Source organism: Ursus arctos, unplaced genomic scaffold (assembly GCF_023065955.2).
Source record: "Ursus arctos isolate Adak ecotype North America unplaced genomic scaffold, UrsArc2.0 scaffold_20, whole genome shotgun sequence".
NCBI classification, from domain to species: Eukaryota; Metazoa; Chordata; class Mammalia; order Carnivora; family Ursidae; genus Ursus; species Ursus arctos.
The window spans coordinates 30,461,866-30,488,940 of NW_026622875.1; the positions used below are offsets into that span (position 1 = coordinate 30,461,866).

At 42.1% G+C, this 27,075-nt stretch overlaps 1 protein-coding gene across 11 annotated transcripts in view; it reads right to left on the minus strand.

The window, feature by feature from the left end:
• The window catches only part of NEK11 (NIMA related kinase 11), a 244,767-nt gene that overhangs the window by 65,171 nt on the left and 152,521 nt on the right, over positions 1-27,075 (minus strand). For all 11 annotated transcript variants that reach the window (XM_057315970.1, XM_057315969.1, XM_026497009.4 and 8 more), the window contains one exon: positions 22,055-22,215. In XM_057315970.1, the coding sequence (XP_057171953.1) occupies positions 22,055-22,215 (161 nt within the window). The remainder of the gene's footprint in view (positions 1-22,054; positions 22,216-27,075) is intronic.

A 27,075-nucleotide genomic window follows, 5' to 3' on the forward strand; every position in this document is an offset into this window, starting at 1 on the left:
TTACTAGGCCTTAAGAGGCCATGTAGCTTCCATTTTTACTGTCTTGGAAGCCAACAACCATGTGAAGAAGTCCAGGCTCTTCTACTGGAAAGATACCACGGTGAGATGCCCTGTAGCATGGAGGCCATGTGGAGGGAAACAGAGGCCCCCAACCAACAGCCAACATCAATTGTCAGACATATATGTAAGGCCATCTTGGACCCCCAAGCTGAGCTTCCAGCTAAATACAGCCACATGAGTGACTTCAAACAGTATCACATGGAACAGAAGAACTGTCTAGTGAGTCCAGGCAACCTACCTAGAGAATCATGAAAGACAAAAATCACTGTTTTAAGCCATTAAGTTTTGGAGCATTTTGTTACACAGTAAAAGATAACTGAGATACTAAATAAACTGAGATCACTGACCGAGTATTTCACATCTCTGTGTCTCCAGCACCCAGCATGGCCCCTGGAGCATGAGGAATGCTAAATGATCACCTGTGCAGATCTCTTCTAGCTTCTGTGATTTGCAAGGAAGTAAAACAGAAGAATGGCATTGACTCTTTAGATCACAGTCTAACCCTAGTTGGACAGCAAGGTTCTCCTCAAAGTACATCCTTATTGGGAAAGTAGAGGGAAAAGCATACTACTTCTTAATTCTGTGGCCTCAGTCAAGTTGGTTAACCTCTCCAAACATCATTTTCCTTCATTGTAAAATGAGAATAATGTCCTCTATCTCACACAGGGCTCTTATGAAAAACAAATGAAACAATAAAAAGCCCTTAGTAGAGGGTATGGCTTGTTGGAAATACCCAATGGGTGGAAGAACAGAGTTGGATAGAACAGGATGGGATGGGAAAAGGACAGAGATATAAAAGATTAAAAAGTTCCAATCACTGTGTCTGCCACAGAATATGGAGATTAGTAACAAGTATTTGAGTTGAGCCAAAGCAACAGAAACAGTAAGAACCAGAGTCAGGCTGTGGAAGGCATCTGGATGGCTGGGATGAATCAGTTATATCTTCCTAACATAGAGGACAGGGAACCCTGTAGAATGGTGTAGAGAGGGCAGAAATAATTCTAATACAACTGAATGAATGAATAAATGAATGAATGAAAGAATACTTTTACTGAAGTCTTAATACGTGCCATTGTCCCACCAGCTTACATGTATTACTTCATGTATTACTTCATTTAAACTCAACCAAATGGTGCTATTTTTCTCCCCATTTAACAGTTGAGAAAACTGAGGCACAGATAGGCTCCATAATGTGACTAGGTTCATGCAACTAGTAAGAGGTGGAACAGGTGGTGTTCTCCAGAGCCTGAATTCTTCTCAGTCACTACAGTACACATACATATAGCAGAAGGCAGGGCTTCAAACCCAAGCAGAGCTTCACAATATCATTGGAGGAACCAGGGTGCAAACTCATGAAAAAAACTCAAAAATAATTCTTTGCTGAGATATATATGCAACATAATGCAGCCTGGGGACAAAATGCAGCTACAGAGGGGTTGGGTGCAGAGGGGTGGGTTCTTCATCAATGGCTTCCACTCCAGGTTCTAAGAGAACTTTAAGCAAAACATCAATTCTCTGTCTAAATTACGGCCTCAACAAGAGGGTTGTGCATTCCCTTGGTGGAGTAAGCAAACACAGTCATGGGCCATGTGGAACTTACGACCTCTGCTAACTTCCCTTCTTGCCCTGAAGACTGGGGCCCCAGAGGTCACAGACAGTGACTGAGCTCAACTTACATTCCCAACAAAACACAAGTCACTTTCTGTCTCTAAGATGCAGATTAATTAGAGCATTAAGACCAAAACTCCAACTGTACCCACTGAACACTTAAAAATTTTGAAAGAACATCAGACTTACAGGAAAGTTGCAAAGGCAGTACAGAATTCCCACATACCCTTCATCTTGATGTCAGTGTGCCAGGTTTACATGCTCATTCCCCCATTTATTTATACACACCAAGGTATCTCTACCTTGGTGCCATTGAAGTTTTGGGCCAGATAATTCTGTGAGGATGTTATAGGACGCTTACCAGCATTCTTGATTTCAACCCTAGTAGATGCCAATAAGACACTCCCATCACCCCCCCCGTCAGCCTGGGATGTGGAAACCAAAAATGTCACCAGGCATTGCCGAACGTCTCCCAAGGGGCAAAATCTCCCCTGATTGAGACCAGTTGATCTACATATAGTCTATCTCCCCATACATATTTTTTTTCTACTGGTTAAATCTGGAACAACTTGGTGATCAAAATAAATGACATTAATGGATTAATAAGCCACAGAATTAAATAAGATGCCAACTGTACTTTTTAACATTTATTTTGAATGTTTTTTGAAAAAGAGACAACTCTGTATTTTGAAAAAGAGACAACTCATTACAAAGATCAGGTTCTCTTTTTTTTTTTAATTAAATAATTTAGGAAAGGAGTTAAAGAGCTTGTTTTACTGTGTTGCAACTTAATTTAGCAATAAACTCATTGCTGGTGTTGCAGAAATTATCATTTAATTGAACATAAAAGACCCCGGTAGAAACATATCCACCCCCAGAAGAAAGGAAGAAAAATGGAAATGAATACCACGCCTTTTTAAAGATGTTTCCTGCTGTTCTGTGTCATGTTCGCACTTTAGCAAGAAGTTCAGTCATGGACAACCCCTCGCAGAAGCATATTACGGCTGGTACAATGTGGGCATTATGCTGTTGACAGGAAGCTGTACATTTCCTCACTGTTTCACAATTTAAATTGATCTCTGCCAGAGCTAAGTAGCCTAAGAAAGCAGCCACGTCCAGATAGAAGCCAAATTACAGTGCCACCAGCCTGCACTCATTTCAGCCAAGTGCCAGGGAGCCGAGTTTCAAATGCTGTGAAAATGACATAATGGTTCTTTTGCTGATGAATTTAGACACTCTTCAAGTCTCCTTCTCCCGTAACCACCGACTCCTCCCTCACAAGAACGGGCCTTCGAGGCATGAGGAGCAGCAGGTAAGACTCAGTTCTGAAAAACTGTCCCACAGATTCAAGTTCAGTCAAACATCCAGATTTTTTCCAGAAACAGAAGCAGTAAATTAGAAATTGCTCCTAAGGGGGAAAAGGTAGCTGTTCTGAAGAGGTCAGTGGGATCTGTAAGGTACGTGAGACCTAGCAACACCTGCCTAGCGGCCACAGAGAAAGCTATAATATCTGGGGCAACCCCTCCTTTGAAACAATGTCTATATAGAGATATTAAAAATAATACATCCTCTAAGAATTCATATTTCTTTTTTATTCTGGAAAAGAATAGAAAATTATCAAAGGAAAACAAATATCATCAAAGAAACCCATCACTACTGATGCAACACTCACAAAAACAGACACACATATCTAGTCAGTCTTTTCTACCTGGATCTGTCTTTCAGATATTTGAAATTATACTGTAGATGCATGATATACACAGAATACACAAACACCCATGCATTTGTGTTTGGACTTTCATCCCATGCTATTAAGAATTCTTCAGAAACATAATTTGAATAGCAGCATAATCTTGCGTTGTATAGCCGTATCGCAATTCTTTATCTGTGCCCCTATCACTGGACATCTGGTTGCTTCCACTTTTTTTGTTGTAAGTAATACTGCAGTGACTATCTTCGGACATAAATCTTGGCCCCATGTGTAATATTATTTCTTTAGGTTAGTGGAATTACTGAGCCAAAGAGTGTGAACATTTAGAAACCCTCCTCTTTTCTCTGTTCCCACCCTTTACTTCAGCTCCCACCCATCCCAAGGAGTGCATTTTCTCCACAAGGAGCTCCTTCCTAATTTGTTTCATCCACCTCTCATGAAAATTTGCTTTCTCTCAAGAAAAGATATGGTAGATTCATGAAAGCCCAAGACAATTGATAAGGTTCATGTGTTATCTCAGGATATTTGTGTTTTGATAAGGGATACAACCTCATATCAGAGGAATGAATCTCTAATAGCAAAAGTTTAGGCAGCAGAAAGCAAGCATGTCAAAGGAGAAAATCAGGTATCATTACAGAGCTATAAAAATCACACTGATTCTCATTTAATCATCAGCAAGTTCTGTCTGACTAAATAATCCAGATTATCTCCTCATCTTAGAGCTAGCCACGGTGAAAGATTTAGTACGTACACACACACACACACACACACACACACACACACACACACACACACACGTATCACTCCATTACCCAGTTTATTCCATTCAGGAAACATTTACTGAATACTAGTTATGCGCCAAACATATACAAAGATGAGGGAGGTAGATGCAGCCTTAGCCCACCATTTGGAGGCAGATGATCCATTTCCATAGATAGGAGGAAAGACAGCTCATGAACAGAGGCTGGGAGGGATGGTCTTGTGTCCCAGGGTATCCCAGACCATCCTCTTTCAGCAGTAAATTACCCCATTATTGCCCCTGCAATGCACGTTCTCTACCATCAGGGAGAGTGCTCTGTTTCTTTCGATTCACTTATCCAAAGATAAAAGTAATGTCTTGTTCATCATTGTGAGCTCCATGAGTGCAGGACCATGCCTGCTGAGTAATTACTGGCTCAAAGCTGGGCACGTGGGAAGCAATCAATAAACCTTTTTTGAATGTGTTGATGAAAGAAAAGTCACACCAAGACAACAGAAAAATAGTCCTGTGTCCACCTCACCATGCAGGTTTTACTGGAGTTCAGAGTTCTCAATCCTGGGCAAACTTTTAGTGCACTTCCCCCATTCAATTCTTTCAGAGGCTTTTATTTGCAGAACTTGCTTCTGAGCCACCTGACGGCGCATCTTCTGCTTTCATCCGTCAGTTTTTTCTAGGCTCTCGGATGTTCTATCATAAGGCTAATCTCTGACTCCTTCTGAGCTGACCCCAGAGACAGATAGGACCTCACAGGTTACCCCCAAACTGGAACTTTGGTGAAATCTCTCTCATCAGTCTTCTGGGAAACTTCCGGTTGCTACCTTCCAAATGTCCCAAAATGAGGAATGTGCTTTCAAAAGATGAGCCCACTGGGGCTGAAGCCTTGCTCCAAGTTCTCCTTCCCTGTGACCACCACAGGGTACACAGCACAAGTCACTGTAGGATGCACAACTACTAAGGGATAAAAGCCTCGTGTGGAGCACATGAGTGTCAGATGTAGAATTTCTCATCCCAAATTACCTCTCTGCTCATTAGTCTCTCAGGCTTTCCTTGCTTCATGGTTGGTGCTTCCTGGAGCTGGTTCACTATCCTTCCCAATTCCACATTCTAACAGTCCCCACGTTATTTATCCTATAGATCCTATGACCCAAAGGAATCGGACCCTTTATTCTCCAGGTCACAGATTTATCTACCTTGGCCTCAATGAAACTATACCTCATCAATGCAATCTACAAAAGCATCCCTGCTGCTACTGTTACTAAACAACACGTACTGACATTTATCAACGTATGTGCCAAAGAACTTTTTTAAAGGAATCTATGAAAATATGTCTCGGCAACATGGTCTATGGTATCTTGGAGATTCATAACCTTCATGAACATACTGAAAGCTCTGAAAAGACTTAGTAAAGATCTAAAAGACTTAGTAAAGATCTAAAAGACTTAGTAAAGATCTAAAACCTTGTTTAACATAGTGTTTCCCAAAACCCGTGAAACCCAGTTCATTCTGTGGAAGTCCCAGGAACATTCTTTGGAAAATCCTCACGTGGATAAATACATTAACAGAGCTTCCTATTCTATACACTCTAGGATCCCCAGTGTCTGGCTAAGAATACAGAAGTCCTGGGACTTCTGCAAGCTACCTGTCCTTACTCTTTTGTTCAAGTAAAAATTTTCTACCATGAGAACCTCTATTCTGTTATACTTAAGTTTCTCTCATTGGAGGAAAGATTTCTTTAGTATTCTTAGCTCTAAAATGCCTTTAATTTTTCAATTAAAACATGTCCTTAGTTCTTTCTTTTAGATAAAAAATAATGCTAGTTTCCCGCCCTTGCCCTCAAATCACTTTCCTTTAAAACATTTGGCAAGCACTAGTATTTCAACTAGTGGAGATTTACATGTAGTTATTTATATCCTGCTACTTCACATTAGAATCAGGATCCTTTAGATTCTGGAGCAACTTCTAAAAAAAGGATGGAGCATCATTTCACTTTTTCTCTGCAGAGGTTAAGTGAAAGGATTTTTATACATTAGCCTCACAAACATAGGTCACAGATACCCAAAGGGATTTTAGGATGAAACTGGAAAAGTATTTTTGGAATCAGGAACTCACATTTGGTGATAGCAGATCTGTATCAAATCCTGTGTTAATTTGAATATTAAAATTCAGTGCGCTTCGATGAATTTCCTTTTTTTAAATGCAAGTGTAGTTGACATACAATATTATATTATGTTTCAGGTGTACAACACAGTGACTCAACATTTATATACATTACAAAGTGATCACCACAGTAAACTAGTTACCACCTCACTCTCCTTTTAATTGCTGACCTGTAGAGAAAAGCCTAAAAGGAGCAATGGAAACAGTTAGCAGGAAACTCTTGAATGGGGTAATTTCTACTCACATCTCTGAGACGGAGGCTTTCCAATCTTGTTTCCTATTCCTGGGAAGTGGAGCTCTTGGCCTCTTTACAGATCAGCTTTGGAGGTGAGGTGTGGATACGTAGTCCTCTTACGCAGTGACTCTCAAATTTCACCGTGTAGGACTCATCCAGGGATCTGGCTAAGAATGCGGAATCTGATTCAGCAGGTCTGGAGCAGGGCTGAGATTCTGCATTTTAACAAGCTCTCAACAGAGGTTGATTTGCTGGCCCATGGATCACAGTTTCAAGGGCAAACTTTAGCCAGTATGAATGATTGGTGATAGTCTAATGAGCCTGCCATGAAGATTGTACTAGAAAGATTCTGTTTGCCTTAGAGAATTCTCATTTATTCAATTAGCGTGAATGTTACTTTAAGCTGGAAGAATTTCCATAAGAACCTATTTTGCTAACTCAAGACTTTTCAACTTCAGCATTAGTGACATGTTGGACTGGGTAATTCTTTGGGTGGAGCACTGTCGTGGGCATTGTAGGATGTTTAGCAGTATCCCTGGTCTCCACCCACTATTAGTACCCTCCCTCATCCAAGTTGTGACCATTAAACATGTCATCAGACATTTCCAAATACCCTTTGGAGGGCGAAACCCCTACTGTGCTGACATGGAATCACTTGGCATCATTATATTTGTTGCACTGTATCATTGATATGAGTTTACAGGCTTTTAGTTGACTACAATGTAGATATATTTCACAACTCTGAAGTCGTCTTCATAAAAAATCAAGATGATTTCCAAGAAGGACTATTTAAGTATTAAGATGAAGACATCTCTCCTTTCCTGCATGGCTTCCAGAAAATGATGGCTTTTCTTGCTCAGCTTTACATTTAGAATAGTGGGATGTATATGTCCAAACATATATGTTTGTGGGGGGGGGTATAACTATAGAACTTATGTTAAAACCATAGATAATAATATATTAGATACTTCATACAAAATATATGTTTGAAACAATAGCAAAATCTCCCCTTGACTCTTGTTTTCATTAGAGAACTATGCAAAGAACTTTGGTGTGTATAGTACTAGATATGTTCATGATGAATTAGAGAGCGACAAAACTCAAAAGAACCACATTTATCACTGAAGTCTTCTGTGTCAGATACTTTAATATTCTGAATTTTGCATACACTGGAAATCAAAAGTTCATTAAATGTTAGCTTTGATTTAACACTTTTTTAATGTTCTGAAGCTTTTCTCTGGGCCATAAAAAAACCCCAAAACAAACAAACAAACAAAAAAACACCAACCACTTATAATTGCCAACTACTTCTGTTGTTTCCCTAGTCAATTTACTATTGGTATAATTAGAGAATTCTGACTCCTGAAAAACATAAAAATCTCCCAACCATAAAGAATTCGGCAGTGTAAACATTAATAAAAGAAAGGATAAGAACCATATGATCCTGTTAATAGATGCAGAAAAAGCATTTGACAAAATACAGCATCCATTCTTGATAAAAACCCTCAATAAAGTAGGGACAGATGGAACATACCTGAACATCATTAAGGCCATAGACAAAAGACAGCTATTATCATCGGAATGGGGAAAACTGAAAAGGCTCTCAGGAGCAAGAAAGGATGTCCACTCTCATTATTACTATTTAAAATAGTACTGGAAGTCTTAGCCTCAGCAATCAGATGACAAAAAAATAAAAGGCATCCAAGTCAGCAAGGAAGAAATCAAACTCTCACTATTTGCAGACAATGTGAAACTCTATGTAGAAAAGTTCCACCAAAAAGACTCCATCAAAAAACTGCTAGAACTCATACATGAATTCTGCAAAGTTGGAGGATATGAAATCAATGTTCAGAAATTTGTTGCATTTCTATACACGAATAACGAAGCAGCAGAAAAAGAAATCAAGGAATTTATCCCATTTGCAATTGCACCAAACCCAATAAGATACCTAGGAATAAACCTAACTAAAGAAGTAAAATAGCTGTACTCTGAAAACTACAGAACACTTATGAAAAAAACTTAAGAGGACACAAAGAATTCCATGCTCATGGATTGAAAGAATAAACATTGTTAAAATGTCTGTACTACCCAAAAGCAATCTAAACATTTAGTGCAATCCCCATCAAAATACCACCAGCATTTTTCACAGAGCTAGAACAAACAATCCTAAAATTTTATGGAACCACAAAGACCCCAAATAGTCAAAGCAATCCTGAAAAAGAAAAACAAAACCGGAGGCTTCATGATTCTGGATTTCAAGCTATATTACAAAGCTGTAGTCATCAAGACAGTATGGTAATGGCACAAAAACAGACACACAGATCAATGGAACAGAATAGAGAACCCAGAAATGGACCCTCAACTCTGTGGTCAACTAATCTTCGACAAAGCAGGAAAGAATATCCAATGGAAAAAAGACAGTCTTTTTAACAAATGGTGTTGGCAAAATTGGACAGCTACATGCAAAAGAATGGAACTGGACCATTTTCTTACACCATAGACAAAAATAAATTCAAAATGGATGAAAGACTTAAATGTGAGACAAAATCCTAGAGAACACAGGTAGAAAACTCTTTGACCCCAGCCATAGCAACTTCTTGCTAGACACATTGCCGGAGGCAAGGGAAACAAAAGCAAAAATGAACTATTGGGACTTCATCAAGATAAAAAGATTCTGCACAGTGGAGGAAACAATCAACAAAACTAAAAGGCAATCTACAGAATGGGAGAAGATATTTGCAAATGGCATACTGATAAAGGGTTGGTCTCCAAAATCTATAAAGAACTTATCAAACTCAGCACCCAAAAAACAAATAATCCAGTTGAGAAATGGGCAGAAGATATGAATAGACACTTTTCCAATGAAGACGTCCAGATGGCTAATAAACACATGAAAAGATGCTCAACATCACTCATCATCAGGGAAATATAAATCAAAATCATAATGAGATATCACTTCACATCTGTCAAAATGGCTAAAATCAACAGCACAAGAAACAACAGGTGTTGGCGAGGATGTGGAGAAAGGGGAACACTCTTATACTGTTGGTGGGAATGCAAACTGGTGCAGCCACTCTGGAGAACAGTGTGGAGGTTCCTCAAAAAGTTAAAAATAGAATTACCCTACAACCCAGCAATTAAACTACTACCAAAGGATACAAAAATACAGATTCGAAGGGGTATATCCACCGCAATGTTTATAGCAGGATTAACAACCATAGCCAAACTAGGGAGAGAGCGCAAATGTCCACTGACTGATGAATGGATAAAGAAGATGTGGTATATATATAACTCAGCTATCAAAGAGAATGAAATCCTGCCAATTGCAACGACGTGGATGGAGCTAGAGTATATTATGCTAAGTGAAATAAATCAGAGAAAGACAAATACTATATAATCTCACTCATATGTGGAATTTAAGAAAGAAAACAGATGAACATATGGGAAAGGGGAAAAGAAAAAAAGGAGAGGGAAACAAACCATAAGAGACTCTTAATGATAGAGAACAAACTGAAGGTTGATGGAGGGAGATGGGTGGGGGATGGGCTAGATGCGTATTAAAGAGGACACTTGTGATGAGCATGGGGTGTTGTAAGTGATGAATCACTGAATTCTACTCCTGAAACCAATATTGCACTGTATGCTACCTAACTAAAATTTAACTTAAAAAAAAAAAAAAAGAATTCAGTGGTGCAGAAAAAGCAGTTTTCCAATCCAGGAAGAAGACTTTTTATGAGCATTATTTTGTTGGAATCTCATACTCTGATAGACTCAATGGACTAAATTCTCAATAACATCTGAACATAGATACTCCATAACAGAGCAGGGTAGTCAAAATGTAGTTACAAGGTTTCTACCAAACCAGAACTACCCAGCATTGTACATTTTCATTGTTACTTCTTAGAGGCAAGCCCCAAATACTGTCATTGGTTATATCACAAGCATTGGTTTGCTCCTTGGAATTCAAACTTCTATTTGAAAGTTGACAAGAAGCTGTTTTGAAAATATAATACAATTATGACACAACCATATTTCTATGCCAATATTTCTGCAGAGAAAGAAAAAGAATCTTAATTTATCATCTGTATCACCTAGGACAGTTTCAGCTACACGCAACCAAAAACCTACAGAAACCGGCTTAAACAGAGAGCTCCAGTATGTTCCTTTCCATGCACTCTCAGACCCCCTCCTCCCCAAGAAAGTATATCCTCACACTTTTTGGCCAGAATTGATTGCATATTCATCTTAAACCGATCCCTGGCAAGTGGAGTATGATGGCCAAACTGGCTGGAATGAATAGGATTTAGGATGCATCCAAATCATGAGGGGAGGCTGGCCACTGATGCAAAGCTGAGGCTCTGACAGTTGGACCAAGACAGAAGGGGCATGGCCTAGTGGTTAAGAGCATGGGTTCTGGAACAAGCCCGCCTGAGTTTAAATCTGACCTTGCCATTTGCCTGTCATGTATCTTGAGCAAATTACTTAACCTATTCACACCTTCATTTCCCCATCTGTAAAATGGGGTTGATAGGAGGAATAAATGTTAGCATCCGTAAAGTACATAGCTCCATGCCTGGCACATATTAACTGTAATATGTGTTTGTTAAACAAAAGGCTCAAAAATGCTTATTTGGTACACAACCAATATGCTCAGTACCTTGGAGTGAACCCAGCTTAACTTTCTGCTCAAATTGTTGGAATGGATAATGCAGTTGAAGAAATCTTTTTCTGAAGCAGTTTGTTTCTCAAGCTGTCGCTGACAGTTACTTATTCCCCTGAGGGAACAAAGCAATGAGAACCCACTCACAGAGAAGCCTAGTCCCACGAGGCTTGTTGTCCAAAGTCTAAGGATATTTGACCTTTATCTGGATGAAGAAGAGACTGCAGAGGAAGGAGCCAAAGAGAGGCAAGGCAGAGACAGACTTAAAGACACTGTGTCCTTCACTCCTTCGTCCTCCCCACCCCCCACGAATGTCTTCTCTTTGAAGCTGAATATACATATGGGTAAAGAGATCTAGCAGTGATATCAGTAAAATGGTAACCAGTTCACAATATTGTGCCCTTCTTGGAATGAATTGTGAATGAATGAATGAATGAATGAACAAATGAACAAATGCCAGAAGACCTCATTTTGGGATGAGGGCTCAGCTTGAGCACCAATAGCCTTTAGCGATTGTACATCTACCTTTAGACATTTTCAAGAACCTCCCAGAGGGTTCTTCTCTGCTTCCTGCTCCCACACCTTGAGCTGGTGAAAACCCAACCATCTGTCTACATCTAACACCCTTAGCACTCCCCTAGCAGATGGGTGATGCCTATTCCCAATGGCAGATCCACAGAAGGCTGGACAGTTAGCAACCCAGACATAAACAGTTGCACAGCTATGAAGTGTTTTATGTTTCCTGAGGGTGAAGGCCGCTCAGGATGAGTGGAAATGGGTACATACGTGGTGTGTTGAAAGGCCTGACATCCTTTCTGTCTGTGGAACAATCCCAAGCAAAGATCTATAAATGTATGGATAAAATGGACATAACCACCCATTACAGCTCCAGACACAGAGGGGAGCTGAACTAAGTTTCATCTCACTCAGACCCTTGGGCACATCCTTCCACTCAAGGGTCCCTATGTCAGCGGGTGTGAGGGTGTGAAGAGGCTGATTTCTTTTACCTCTTGGTCACCTGTCTTTTCAGAGTTGTCCCACAGGATGAGACCAAACCATACAGAACCTTTTCCCCACTCATGCTCAATCATTCTGGACTCATCTTTTTTTTTCCCTAAGACACCTCATCTGAGTGTACCCAGGACCTCCTTAAAGCAAAAAATGTCATGCACGGGCTACAAAGAGCTGAAAAAGCAGCCTTGATACAGGCTGACTTACAAGTGTCACAATATATTTATGAATATCACAATTCTGGTGTATTTTTTTTTTTGGTAGTTTTTCTTGTCTTGATGACATTGTTGATGATGTATTTTTATTGAGGTAAAATCTGCATGCAGTGAAATGCCCAGATCTTCCATGCACAATACCCATGTAGCCACCAAGTCCCTGAAATTTCCCTCAGGCCCCCTTTCAGCCAATCCCCACCTTTCCCTGCCACTGTTGTTCTGATTTCTACTGCTGTAGATTCATTTTAAGACTTGATCTCGGGGCGCCTGGGTGGCTCGGTCGGTTAAGCATCTACCTTCAGCCCAGGGTCCTGGGATCAAGCCCCATGTCGGGACCCCTGCTCAGTGAGTGGGGAGCCTGCTTCTCCTCCCTCTGCTCCCCTGCTCCTGCTCTCTGCCTCTCTCTATCTCAAATAAATAAATAAAATCTTAAAAAAAAAAAAAGACTTGATTTCAATTGCCCTTCACTGGATTGGCCTTGCACTTAAAATAAAACCATGCTCCTTACAAGACCATGATGTAGCTACTGCTGGCCTGACTTCTCCAGCCACACTGACCTCTTGCTTACCATGCAATTTCTCAAACTTGCCAAACCCTCTCATGATCCGGGCCTTCCTACACACACTTCCCCCTCTTTGAAACACTCCTCTCCCAACTCTGTTTCTTTATATAAAGGGGCTGGCTTTTTCCATCCTTCAGGTCACAGCTGAGAAGACCTCTTCGAGAAACTTCCTGAATCCCCTCTCAGTGGGTGTCTCCACCCCTCCCCCCAAAGCCCATTTTCTCCACTTCAACTTCTTCCTCTCTTCTTTTTCTAGCTGTTTGCGTCCTGGCTTACTGGTTACCTGTACCACTAGACCGTCCACTGCAGGCACTCATTCATCCACTTATTCCACAATATCTGCTCAGTATTTGTTCTGTGCGAAACACTGTTCAAGGTGCAGGGAATACAACAGTGACACAAACAGAATCTTTGCCCAACTGGCTTACATTTCAGTGGGAGGAGACAGACCATAAATGAGTAAGCAAATAAACGGTGGTAGGTCAGATGGTGTTAAGGTCTATGGAGGAAAATAAAGCAGGGAAAGGACACAAGGACTTCTCAGACCAGCAAGTGCCATTTTATCTAAGTAGTCTGAGTCCTCCCCAATATGACAGCATATAAGCACAGGCTTGAAGATAGAGAGGGAGCAAGATAATTTGTGTATCTGGAGGGGAGGGCATTCCAGGCTTTCAATGTCAGGAACATGCCTGGTATGTTTCAGAAACAGCAAGGAGGCTAATATGACTAGAGTGGGGTGGGCAGGGTGATTCTTACAGTGATGGAAGGGAGGGGCTCTTCCATGGGTGATGATGGGATGCTACACGGCCGTTTTGAACAGACCTGTGCCTTTTCATTTGAGTGAGGTATGGGGGGGTGTAGGGTTACTGGGAGGCCAGGTAGAAACTACTGCAATCATACACTGGGGGGGCAATGGTGGCTCTGGCAGTAGGTGCTAAGTAGTGACCATCTTCTAAACATCGAGTCAATAGGTTTTGCTTCTGATTGGAAGTGGAATGTGAGTGAAGGACATGCAAGAGTCAAGGTTGACTCAGGAGGAGCGGATTTGGACTGGGGACTAGGGCTGGGTTGTATTCGTTCACTCTTGGACATGCTTAGTTGAGGATGTCTATTAGAAGTCTACATGACACCTACCCCCACTCCCGGGCAGACTGGGGAGGTGAATCTGGAGACAGAACTGAAGAATGGAAGACACACATTTGGGAGCTGACAGTCTATGGATACTGTGTAAATACAGGAGACTGGGTGTGATGTCCATGAAGGTGGCATTGTGTCTGTTTTTACTACCTTCCATCCAGTGCCTAGAACCCTCAGCTATGTGATGTCTAAATATATGATCCAGGCAACAACCCACCCATGTTCTTTCCCGCAAGTCACTATTCTGAGCTACTGTCCACTCTCCTTCAAACTATATCCACTGCATCCTGCAAAATGTCACTAAGCTACAGAAACCAAAACACCAAGATGACCTTATCCATTTTCTACACACTCAGATGTACCTTTCACATCTCACTTCGATCTCATTAAAAGGCAAGCCCTTGCTTATTTGCATTCATAATTCATAGGAAGACAGAGTGAAGCTGACGTCTTCACTCCTATCTCACCTCCAATGGTCGCCTTCTGTCAAGGGAAAAAGGTCTCAGAGCGTGTGTCGTGATGGGATCACAGAGCCACATCTGCGAACCTCAAACTGCAAGCAAGCCCCCAGGCTCCTGTAACACTAAACGCCTCTGTCACTGAATTTGGAGTCAACGAAACGTGACTGTCAATGTGTCCACGTTTCACCGCTAATGCCTTTTGTACTCTGCATTATTAAAACCTTCTCGCTGCAGCTGTCTCCTATTAGTGCCCAGGTTCGCAACACATCAGTATCCGTGGGGTCGCTCCTGGGGTTCAAAGACATTCATAAGTATCCCATACAGAACTCTTAAGACATTTTGGATCACAGTCTGGAAACGTAAAGGATGGAGAGAAGAGAAAAGAAAGCAGGGCCGCTGGGAGTGGCATCACGATACCCACCCAGGAACTTGGGCAATGAATTTTTCAGGAGCTGGGGAGGCTGGTGCCTTTGCTGTGATTGTTTCTCAAGTCGCAGCAGTGTGCCGGAAGCCTGCCCCCGACGCACTCTTTCCCTCCCAAAAGTTCACTTGCTCTTGATGAACTATTTATCTCTTTTCACGCCACATGCCCAATAGTCTAGGGAAGAAAGCCTTGCCACCTCAGGAGCGTTTACCTGTCCATGCTCCAAAAGGTAGCCCTTGTGATACTTCTTTATTGCACGTTACTATTTTTGACTCCAGTTCTAGCTTTATTTCTACATTAATCCCACAGAGTACATGGAAAACTTGGTCCTGTGTTTTCAACGTGACTTTAAATCATCTGGTCAGGTTCTCACACATTTTGGAGCTGTCCCGTAGGTCCCCAGCATCTTTTTTTCCTCTCCTTTATGAAACTTCTACATTCAGTTCTACACTCACCCCAAATGTTTCCTCATTGACAAGGAGTATTTGCTGGTATGAATTCCAGCTCCATCAAAGGACTGGGTGACCTAGGTCAAATTAGTTATTCTTTCTTTCTATTTCACACTTTCCTCTTTGTAAAGTGGGATGGAAGATGTTAACTCCGTAAAGTGCTCGCAAGTGTAAAATGGCATAAGGCACGTAAAGGGCTTAGCACCGCACCTGACCTGCCGCAAGGCTGGCTCTGTTTTGTTAAGAATGATCGCTGTTTTCTCTGGTATGATGCGGACCCACGCAGGCCTTGTACAAAGGACAGTACCTCCAACAATGTTGCAGATGTGTCACACCCCTTTCTTCCTAGACGCCATGAAATGGTATTTGCTCTCTCTTTCCAGATGAATAAAATATTCAGAAAATAATATTAAACTTTTCTGTATAACTGAATCACAGAATAGTGAAATGGGCCATTTGTTTGCAAGGGCCGTTTGGGAGAATCTTCCTATTCTTTGCAGACTTGTTTATGCCCTGTATGGCAGGGTACCTTGGCTCAGCTGATAGCTGTGGACACATGACTTTGTGCTGGCAGAAGGGGGAGGGGTTTGCTGGAGAGAAAAGCCCCAAAGGTGCCATTCCAACTAGGCTTACCAGCTTTGCAAAACCGGCATACACCACTCCACCGCGCTCACCCCCAGCCCCAGGAGTACGTAGCCCAGGAGCGCCCAGTGTGGTTGCTTGCTGTCCCTTTCCTTCCCTAGCTGCTGTGGACCTCTGCTCAGCCACCAACATGGAGGTGGTGGAGGCTAGCGGAGGCTCCCACCCTCCCCACCCAGACTTTGTGCACTCCCACTCAGTTTTGCCTTGTCTTGATCCACCCTATTGCCTTCCTTCTTTTTCCTCCATTCTTTGGGATTGGGGCAAAAAGTGTAGGTGCCATCTTCAATACAATAGTGGATCTAATTTGAAAGGTTTAGGGACTAAGGCCTCCTGCAAAGCCCACAGTGCTATGTTCCAGAGCAAGGTTTGCTGGTCCCTGTCTGACCAGCAGTGAGCTATGCTTTAGCCTGGACAAGAAACAGCAGAGAGGAAAGGCAGAATAATCATGATGGAAATGAGGGCTGGAATAGGCCCGGCAGCGGGAAGTGTCCCATCAAAGTGACTCCTTCAGCAACATGCACTGGGTCTACAGAAGGCCTGCTTACCTGGAAGGAGTGACACATGAAATCGCTGGGCTTCTCTAACACCTCAGCAAGGTGGGCTGCTTTAGGGGGATGCTGATGAGAGATGTTAAATAGCGGGGCTGACTGCTCCTTAGAACCGATGACCTCTGAGGTCAATTCCAGACCAAAACTGTTTCCTCCCATGCATGAAGTCAAATCGGTTAGGTCCGATCATGCAAAATCCCAGTTAAACCAGCCCTACAGTTTGGACTCAAGAGTTCTGGCATTTTCTATTAAATCAAACAAACAAAAAGACAGTAGGAGGAGAGAATTCTGTATCCTGTAACGGATGTGGGAGACAGGCTCTTTTTTTGTTTCAATTTTCATAACTCAGCCCTGTTCCTAGAACCAGTATAAATTTTGCTTCATGCATAGCTCAGTAATTCTGTTCAGGAGAACAGGGCCAGACAATGCGGTGGCCCCTCAGCTATTCCCTCGCACCTAGTGGGTTTACCCAATCATCACGGAGGAGGGATTATGATTGCTATAATTAAATGGTTGTGCCAGAATACTGTATAAAGGAGTGGCTAAAATACGTGTCAGATCTGCAGCTCTTCTACTTGCTAGCTATGTGGCTACTTGCTAGCTGTGTACCCTCACTGGCCTCAGTCTCTTCTTGTGCAAAGTAAGGCTATCACAGCAGTCTCATCTTTCAAGAGACCTGAGTTTTAAAGTCAGTGCTTAATACAGTAACCAATTATAGACAAATTAGGCTATTTCTTTTAAGCATCAAATGAAAGAGTTGACTTGCACTTAGGAACTGCCATGTATGAAGAACACGTAGCTTTAAATACTCTAGTCTAGGGCAAGAATTCAAAGCACCAAGAGGTTCTCAATCTGAGAGAGACTCAGGCCCTGAGAGGCAGTGGGGGACTCTGGATTTATAACCCTCAGCTCTTTCTCCATCCAGAGCACCCACTTTTTGGTTCAAATGCCGGGCAGAACTGAAATCACTAACCCACACTTTCTTCCTTTCTCTTGCCCACCCCCTCCTTCCTCACTCTCACCTTCTCCCTGGTTGGAATTCCAGACAGTTCAATTCCAGTTTGATGCAGTTCAATGAGAATACACACATCAAAAGGCCAACTTGCAAGAATTAAACAAAATATGCATCTGCGGCCATAGTCGGGGTGCACCCTACATTTCTCTTCCAGAGCCAGCCTGCTACCAGCCCAGTGTAGCTGTGGAGCCAGCTGGCCGCCCGCAGCTGCTGCCCCTTCAGGATCGGCTCTTCCCGGCAGCTCCCAGCCAGTTCGAGCATGAGGATACTACAGCCAGGCCATTCCGGCCCAGTTTGGTCTGCTCTTTGCCCTGGGGCTCTCTTATCAGTGCCGCGGAGACTTTTTTTTAGAAGTGCCCTGCACGTTGAAGGTGTCATCCAATCCTGCCTTCCCTTCTACCCTTGCCTTCAAAGGTGCAGACCAGCATCGTGGTTTGAGGCTTTCCCCAATTCTGTCTTGGCACCTGCTTCCCAAAGGACCTGGGCTGACATGACGTATAAAGTACAGGGCATAGAATAAAGGTTCAGGAGATGTTAGGCATTACTGTTATAACAATTAGGATTTGATTAAACTAACGACTCCGCTAACAGAAGACACTCAGAGAGGCATATATTGTCATCATGACCTGATCCGAGAGTCCTCAGTAGACCCTTAGGCCTCGCCTAGCCTGTATCCATTTCTCTGCCCCCAGTGGCACCATTCTAAGATCATTCTGCTTTTCCTAACGCTTCGCTGTGCAGAGGGAATTTCAAAACCCACTAGAGGATTTGGTGAAAGCTTCAGAATTAGCTGGAAAAATGGGCCTCCACAGCCCTTTGTCTTGGCAAGAACAAACACCATGGTCCTAAGAGCCTTCTTAAAACAAGTATTGATGAAAGCCACATTCCTTAAACAACAGGGCCTTTCCCGAGGGAGTTCTGTGTGAAGTCATTATGGTCTATCTAGTGTGTGTATTCCTGGTGCACATGGGACATTGATTGGTCTTGCAGAGGGAAATGATGGTCAAGGCAGTGAGGGAAAACATAACGGTCTCTGAACACGCCCATCAATCTGTAGCCCTGAAGCACGTCCATTAGAGCAAAAACACTTTTCAGTGACAGGTCCCACAAATACTGTTGAAAACCCTCTTATGATGACAGCTATAAACTCCATTCTTGGGTGACCTAAGAGGCTGGTTCCAATTCAGTGACCACAGCCTTCACAGAGTAGCTATCAACAGTATGATAATGGCTTGTGATAAAGGTGCTGTTGATGTTCTGCTTAATGCCGCAGAGAAGCAACAACTATCAACAGCAATTAGGTGCTTAATAAAACCACTTTGACGACCTGCTGCTGAAAAGATCGTCACGGGTAGCACAAGGGACTTAGCAATCAATCCCAATGAAGCCCATGGCTGTTTTTCTTTTTGAAAGCACTTCTTTCATCAAAAACAAACTATGTGACTTTTGCTGCATCTGAAGGAAGGAGAATCAACTTTGATCTGATTACTCACATAAAAGCCATGGGTACAGTGATCACTGAAGTAGACCCTGGACACACTTAGGTCAAGGCCAAGACTGGGGAGAGGGAAGAGGAAATCCCAGAGATGATTGCAGGGTTCACAAAGCCAACAGAGACTGGGTCTTGGCATGGAGTTCTATAACTACAATTTGAGTGTCGCTAATAAAATAACCTAGAAAGGGAAGAGCAGACACTCATCACAAGCGCACACTCACCACCTTTGGGGAGGGGAAAATGATATCAAATTACTAGGAAAAACAAATGGGATTGTAGTTATCTATCTCTCTACAGATTACTCATGAGATTTCCACTCCTCTTTCTATTATACCAAGTCCACTCTACCTTGATACACCTTTTGTACCAGAAAGAACACTGGCTGCTGAGCATGATGGACCTGGGCCTGTGCACGGTTCTGAGCCTTCCCTAGCTGTGTGGCCAGGCAACTCGGTTTCCTCATCTGGAAAACAGAAATAAGAAAAACTACCCAATAGGGTTTTGTGAGACAAAATACCCACATGGGTGTGAGAGGCCTCAGCATCTTGTCCCAACAGATTTAAGATCAACTCATAAATCCTAGCTTGTATCCATTTCTCTGTCCCTGTGGCACCATTCCAAAAAGATCACTCTGCTTTTCCCAACGCTTCGCTGCGCAGAGAAAATTTCAGCTATCCTATCATATGTGACAGATGCATGGCCCAGAGAGCAAAACTGCTGTCCTATATTTATCATTGGCCCTAAGAAACAAAAAGGAGAGATTTCTTTTTAATACTACAGTTGTGAAATCTCACACTAACATTAAAGAGTTTGGGAAGTACCATAAAAAATCCACAAGATGGGGTACTCTAGGTTTTGGCTCAGGTCATGATCTCAGGGTCATGGGATCAAGCCCTTAGCTGGGCTCCATACTCAGCAGGGAGTTGGCTTGAGAGTGTCCCTCTCCCTCTTCCTTTCCCCTGGCTCATGCATGTGTTCTCTCTAAAATAAATAAATAAATATTTAAAAAAAAAAAACACCCCACAAGATGGCTGGGTAACATCATCATCATAACTAATATCTCATTAATTAATTACTTTATTAAATTCTAGACACTATTTTAAGTACCTTACATTGATTAGTTCATTTAATCCCCAGACAACTCTATGAGGTGGGAACAATTATTCTCCCATTTTACAGATTAGAAAACTGGGGCACAATAAATTTAGTAACTTGCACAAGGTCACACAACCTTGGCTAGTAACAAAGGCCAGTCTTGTATACGGGCATTTTGATTTCCAACTCTGTGTTCCTACAAGTATGCCAAAGACAGGACTTCTGGAGTGGCTAGCAAAATACTATTCCTGACCTGAGTGGTGTTTGCTGTATATTTTATTCACGTGGTTTTCTGGATCAGTTTTAATCTATTAAAAATAAAAAGTATTAATACTAGCAGCTAAAATTTTGTCACTTGATGCTTTGGGCAAAAATGGATGTGCTTTGCAACGACAGGCACAGAATGATGGTTCTGTGATATTGTAATATTTGTCTCATGGGGCACCTAACTGGCTCAGTCGGAAGAGAGTGGTGTGACTCTTGATCTCAGAGTCGTTAATTCGAGCCCCATGTTGGGTGTAGAAATTAAATAAATAAAACTTAAAAAAAGATTTGTCTCAGATGTTTAGGACCATGGCACAGAAGAAAATGGAAATTATATTTTTAACGTGTGGTAGGAGGTGCTGGTGTTCACCACAGTCCATTGGAAAATGGGGAAGTGGTATAAGGAAACATTTTTATTTTGGTATGCTGAATCACTCTCTGCCTTGACTGTATTTTTCTCAACATTCATTTGCATCTCTCTTCACGTGTTTGTCTCCTAATTTCTCTCTTTCTCCTCTTTCTCTCATCCTTTTCTCTTCTTAGCCTCATATCCATACCCTTCTAGTTCCCTTCTCCTTGCCTCTTTCTCCTTTTCTTATATAGAATCTGAGAACATTTCTTATTGGTTTTATTTATTGACTATTATGAGGTATTGCTTAGTCTTCATTAAAAATTATTGACTAGATTGTATACAGACTTCAATTAATCCTCCTGAATTAAGTTTCCATTGACACAAGTAACCCTTGATTGACTTCTATTTTCCTAGCTTAATGATTCCCAGTTAATACAAAGCTTTTGTACCTTAAGAAATTTTAGGACAAGGAAAGGTTACCACATTATGTCCTAAGACAAAAATGAAGTTTATGAGCATAAGTTGTCCAAAGTAATCTGCTTACTCCTTATATACCTCTTGCTTTTCTCCTCTCCTATAGACACCTGGTAGAGAAATCACATACCAGGACTGTTTCTTAGCCTATGATCCAGAAAGGGCTTAATCTTGCTATTGTTAAAGAGATCTATGTCAAGGACATACATTCAGAGACTCCAGCACTGTATGTAAGGATGGGCCCACAAAGGCTGGGTGTGGCCAGAAAGATCATTCCCTAAGCCCAGAATCTCTGGGCCCCTTTCCCAGAACTAGTTTGTGCACTAGCACATTACTCAAAAATATGATTACCAGGCAGAAAAGTATATTTTTTAAAAATCTCCTTCTCTATGCTAAAGAGACACTTACATTCTTTATTTAACAGCTGTATATAGGGTGCTCCTCAGTGTAGTATGTACCATCTTCCCACTTGAATAAGTACTGGGTACTCCAGCCCTTCCCTCATCAACACGGTCCACACCAGAATCTCAGAACTCCAGGGGGCCCTGCCTGGCCCTGGCCCTTGGAAATAAAGACCCATCACATGGGGCCTTTATTACAAACCCTAGTCCCCCACCCCACTTGAAGTTTTAGGACTTCCTTGACTCTCTCTTTGGGAAGGCACAGCCTGATCAGGACCACAGACAGTTCTACTACATCAGCTGGGGAGCCGCATATACCTGTTGGAACGTTCTGGAGGCTGGCCGGGGTCTCTCATTCTTGATCTCTTCCCTCGGTGCTGAGAACACTATTTCTTCTTGCTCCTCCTCACTGTCTTCAGAACAGGAATCAAAGGCATCAGCATAATACTCTTCAGCCACAAGTGGGTCTTCTGGGATCTCTGAAATACAGAATAAACAACAATCAGGCCCTACCAGTTATTAAATTATAATGAGTCTAGGATCCCCCATATTTTCCCAGAGATGTATATTATGTTTTGCACATAAGCTTTCATGGAGTGTAGAGCTGAATCTTAGTTTCCTGAAAGTATCTGGCAGACTTTAATAAATACTCAGCAAAATTAAACCAGTAGAGGAAAGGAAGGATGATGACTCTATTTGCAACCATATTTTGAAGGTGGAAGAATAAAACCATGAACCAACAAGAAACGATCTCCTTTAAAGTCTTTACATTCAGAGGCCTGAATCCTTATTACAAATGAGGGGATTTAGGAGCAAAAGCCAGATGAGATGCCTTGGCTGCAGGACCCAATTACACACCCATATTAAACTTTTGCAGAGGCAGTTGGAGTGGAACTCTGTCACCACGCTCCTAGGTTGTTTCTTTTTAAAGAAAATATGCGTGGTGAGACCAGGCAAGATGGATAGGATATTTAGCAATGGCATTTGGGCAAGCTCAGGAAAACATTGTGGTTCTTTCCCAATGGGCTATGAAAGCTTTTGAGATGGAGTTCACTTTGGGACACTGCTTGCTCACCTCTATACTGGCATTTATTTTTTTTTTTTAAGATTTCATTTACTTATTTGGGGGGAAGAGTGAGTAGAAGAAGGGGAAGCAGCAGACAGAGGGTGAAGCAGGCTCCCCACTGAGCAAGGAGCCCAATACGGGACTCGATCCCAGGATCCTGGGATCATGACCTGAGCCGAAGGCAGACGCTTAACTGACTGAGCCACTCAGGCACCCCTATCTTTTTTTAAAAGGAAAGACCACCCACTTAAGTTGATGCCAAGAAGTGGCTACCTAAGTTATTTGATGCAATGTTATTACTAACTAAAAATGTAATTGGTGCTCATAATGGTTTTCAACCAAGAAAGGCCAAGAAATGAATCACAAAAAAAACATAGTGATATCAACCCAATTTACTAATGATGGCCTAGAAAAATAGGGAAATACCATTGGGGAGACGAGTGAATTACAGAGTGACACCTCACCACATTAAAACCAGGGGCATTTTAGGTTTTGCGCCAGACTCTGACTTATAAACAAAAATAATTCTTCTAAGTTATAACAAACAGCACTGTTTTTCATCCCACTGTTGCTACTCTGTGCTTATCAGGGAGAAAATATGGAATTAGGGGTCAGAGAATCACGTTTTCATACAAGCTCTACCACCTCTTACATGAGAACTGAGGCAAGGGATTCAAGCTTTCTGAGCTCCAATTTCTCCAGTAAAACTTCCATAAGGTAATCTAGTAGGGTAGCTATGAAGATTCAGTAATAGGATTCTTATGAAAGTGTTGTCTATAGGGAAACTTTATAAAACGTTCACTCAATTTTCACATCTGTAAACACAGACTTTTCGTTAACTGATTCCAAAATCCTCCGGAAGTAAGATACTCAGTGGGCTGCTTTAAAATCTTTGCTCTCTATGGTTTCCCATAAAACACAAGAGGCAGTGCCATGGCATCAAAATCAGTCAGCTCAAAAGACAAAAATAACATATACTCAAAACTGGCTTTGCCAGTTCCTTAGGAAGGAGCAGATTGGGCATTTTGGTAACTCCAACACAGCCTATTTTCCCTTCAGATCACTGGTTTTCAGTTGAGCAGCAGATGAAATAGATTATTTGTATATAGGGGCACATTTTGTAAAAATCTTTATTCAAATCACACTCAGAATGGTTCGAGGATCACAGCAAGAGAAGTATATGAAAACTAACATCTACCGAGAAGATATTCAAGTCTCTAGTTTTGTCCTCAAGTAGGGGCATCTGCTTGCAGAATGGAATGGTGGACAGGACCACGTGACGTCCTGCATCTCTTCTTGCCCCCCCTCAATCTCTCTCTTTCACAGACTTGTCCATTCTCTCCCCCTCTTTCTACTCCCTCCTATTTCCTCTTCCTCTCCCAGAGGCTCTCTCTTCCACAGTTATTCATTCATTTACTTATTGACTATTTTCTCCTTCTTTCCCTTTATTCCTTCTCTCCTCCTCCTTTAACCAGAATATTTGCTTTCAAATTTGTCTGTGACACAATAAGAAATATCATTTACATTGTTGCCCAGTACACAGAAATGTGCTTGTATTTGTGTACGAATATAAATATATTTATAGTTGAAATGAAAGTTTCATGCATCAAGATTTACCCATACTAAATATGACACATTCTGGTCTTTCACATTCTATTCAAAATTTTTTTTTTTTTACAATGCTAGTTCCAACTTGTTAAAGTGATTTCTCAACACACAATTTGAAAAACATCGGTTGAAAATGCTGGCTTTGGAATCCAAACTTCTCAAAAGACCTGCATTTAAATCGAGGCTCTAATATCAGCTCTATAACAGGCATTCCTTAAACTTCCTGCACTTCAGTTTTCTCACCTGTAAAATGGAGATGATGGTAACCATCTCTGTGGATTGTTGTGAACATTAAATAGTATAATGGTTGCAAAGCACTGTGTACATGGTAGGCACCAAATAGATGTCAGCTACTAACATGTAACATAAAACTCTGTATACGTTTTGCCACTAATGCCCAACACCAGGAAGAAATATAAATATTAGACAATCGCAGATACATACCAAGTTTAATTTTATATACACACACACATACACATGCACACACAAAACAGAATCACTTCTCAAAATCCATACTGTGCCCATTTCAAATGGGCATTAAGGCAGGAGGCCAAATGATACAGACAAACCGTGCTCGTGATAAACACCAAGCTCCACCTCCCATAACATGGCTCCTTGTGCACAGTCTTAGTCTCAGAGGAAAGATTCCCTCTCTCAGCAAGGATCCCCTCCCAGGAAGGGGAGGAAGGAAAGAAATGGTTGGGGGGAAGTGCCATCTCTGGCACTTATGCCTAAGTCAGGAAACAGACTGGGATGAATCCACCTCCAGTATTTCTTAAACAAGCACCACTATCTTGGTGCAGCTCAAAAAAGAGTTCATTTTCAAAAGGAAAAGTCAAAAGAAATGTAAGTCTGTTCAAACTGTGTTTGTCAGGCTATGTGTTTTTCGTACGTGGGCCCAATTTGAAGCCTTGTTAGGTTAAGGCTCATTTCTCCTGTCATTGAGGGAAAATGGTCTGTGATAAATAGCTTTAATTTCCTCACACCCTGAAGTCAGCCTCATAACAGATGCGCTGGAGCGGCGTTCCAGATCTCTGCTAGGCTGGGTGGGCAGCGACAGCGTGTTTATGAAGGAGTCCAAGGATGGCTGCCTGAGCTTGGGCGCAGTTGCTGCAGATCCACGATGGAGAACAAGAGAAGCAGTCACCCTGTTCCATGAAGAGGATGCTGTTTGCCAGACCCTTCAATTAAGACCTTAACAGGGGCGCCTGGGTGGCTCAGTCAGCTGAGCCACTGATTCTTGGTTTCTGCTCAGGTCGTGATCTCAGGGTCGTGAGATGGAGCCCTGAGTCCGGCTCCGTGTTCGGCATGGAGTCTGCTTGAGGTTCTCTCCTACCCCCTCTGCCCCTCTCCCTGTTAGTGCTCTCCCTCTCTCTCTCTCTCAAATAAATAAATATAGAGATAAATAAATAAAATTATTAAAAATAAAAAAGACCCTAATAAACCCCTTCCTCTAGGACTTCAGTGAGCATCAGGGCCACCTGCGGGGATTGTTATAACACAGATCACTAGGCCCCGCCCAGTTGCTGATTCAGTAGGTCTGGGGTGAGGCCTGAAAATGTGCATTTCCAACAAGTTGCCAGGGGATGCTGGTGCTGCTGGTCTGGGGCAGCAACTTCCAAACCACTGCTCTAGGATAAAAGTACTGTCATATATTTTTACACAGAAGCACTATAATAAGATACATAAGAGTATAATATCTCTACATCTTCCAACCTTATATATCACAGACCCCCCAGAAAGGAAGAAATAGACTTAACTTTAAAAGAATTCAAAGTGTTGTGCCATTAGTTTCTCAACTACTCACAATTTCGTGAAGTTTTAGGGCACTATTCCCATTTTACTGATGGGGACGAACAAAGCTATGAGTGAGCGGCCCAAAGTTACAGCACTTCATAGTTTGCAAAAGCACATTCATATCCATTATTCCATTTAATCATTGCAACAGTTATTCAAATTAGACCAGGACAACGATTTTATCTCATTTTTCAGATCATGAAATTGAAGTTCAGATAGGCTAATAATCAACTGAAAGTCACATAGCTGCATGCAGGGTGGACACGAGATTAGAACACAAATAACCTGAACCTTACCCTTTTCCCGTGGAATGCACTCTTTCATGGTTACCTCGGGGTTTTCATCTTTGCTGGTAAAACCAGGTCATGGATAAAAGTCATGATTGTCTTCCCCCACCACTCTGAAAGATGTTGGACAGCAAGGGGTAGACTTTTGACTTCTGAGGTGGGAAAACTGAAGCTTAGTCATCCCAATGAACCGTCTGAAAGGAGCTGGGAGCAGTGAACACCAGGGGCCCTCCCTTAGACTCAGACCAACGGTCACCACCTTCGACCTCAGATGTGCTTGAACTACAGTGCACAGCGGGATCCCCTGGAGGCCTGTGCAAACAGATTCTTGGCCCCATGCCCAGCGGTTCAGATGCATGGTCTGGGTGGGGGTGCTGACGGGCCTGAGAGTCTACGTGTTGCTGCTGCCAGGCCGGCAACTCACTCTGAGAACTACTACTCTACCTCCTAGGACCTCCAAGGAGAAAGTGACATACAAGTGCAACTGTTTAATGAGATTTCCCCCCATACTTTGCCTATGATTGCACCAGCCCCTCAAACTTCTAAAATGATCTGGAAAATGCACTAAAGAATTTTTTTTA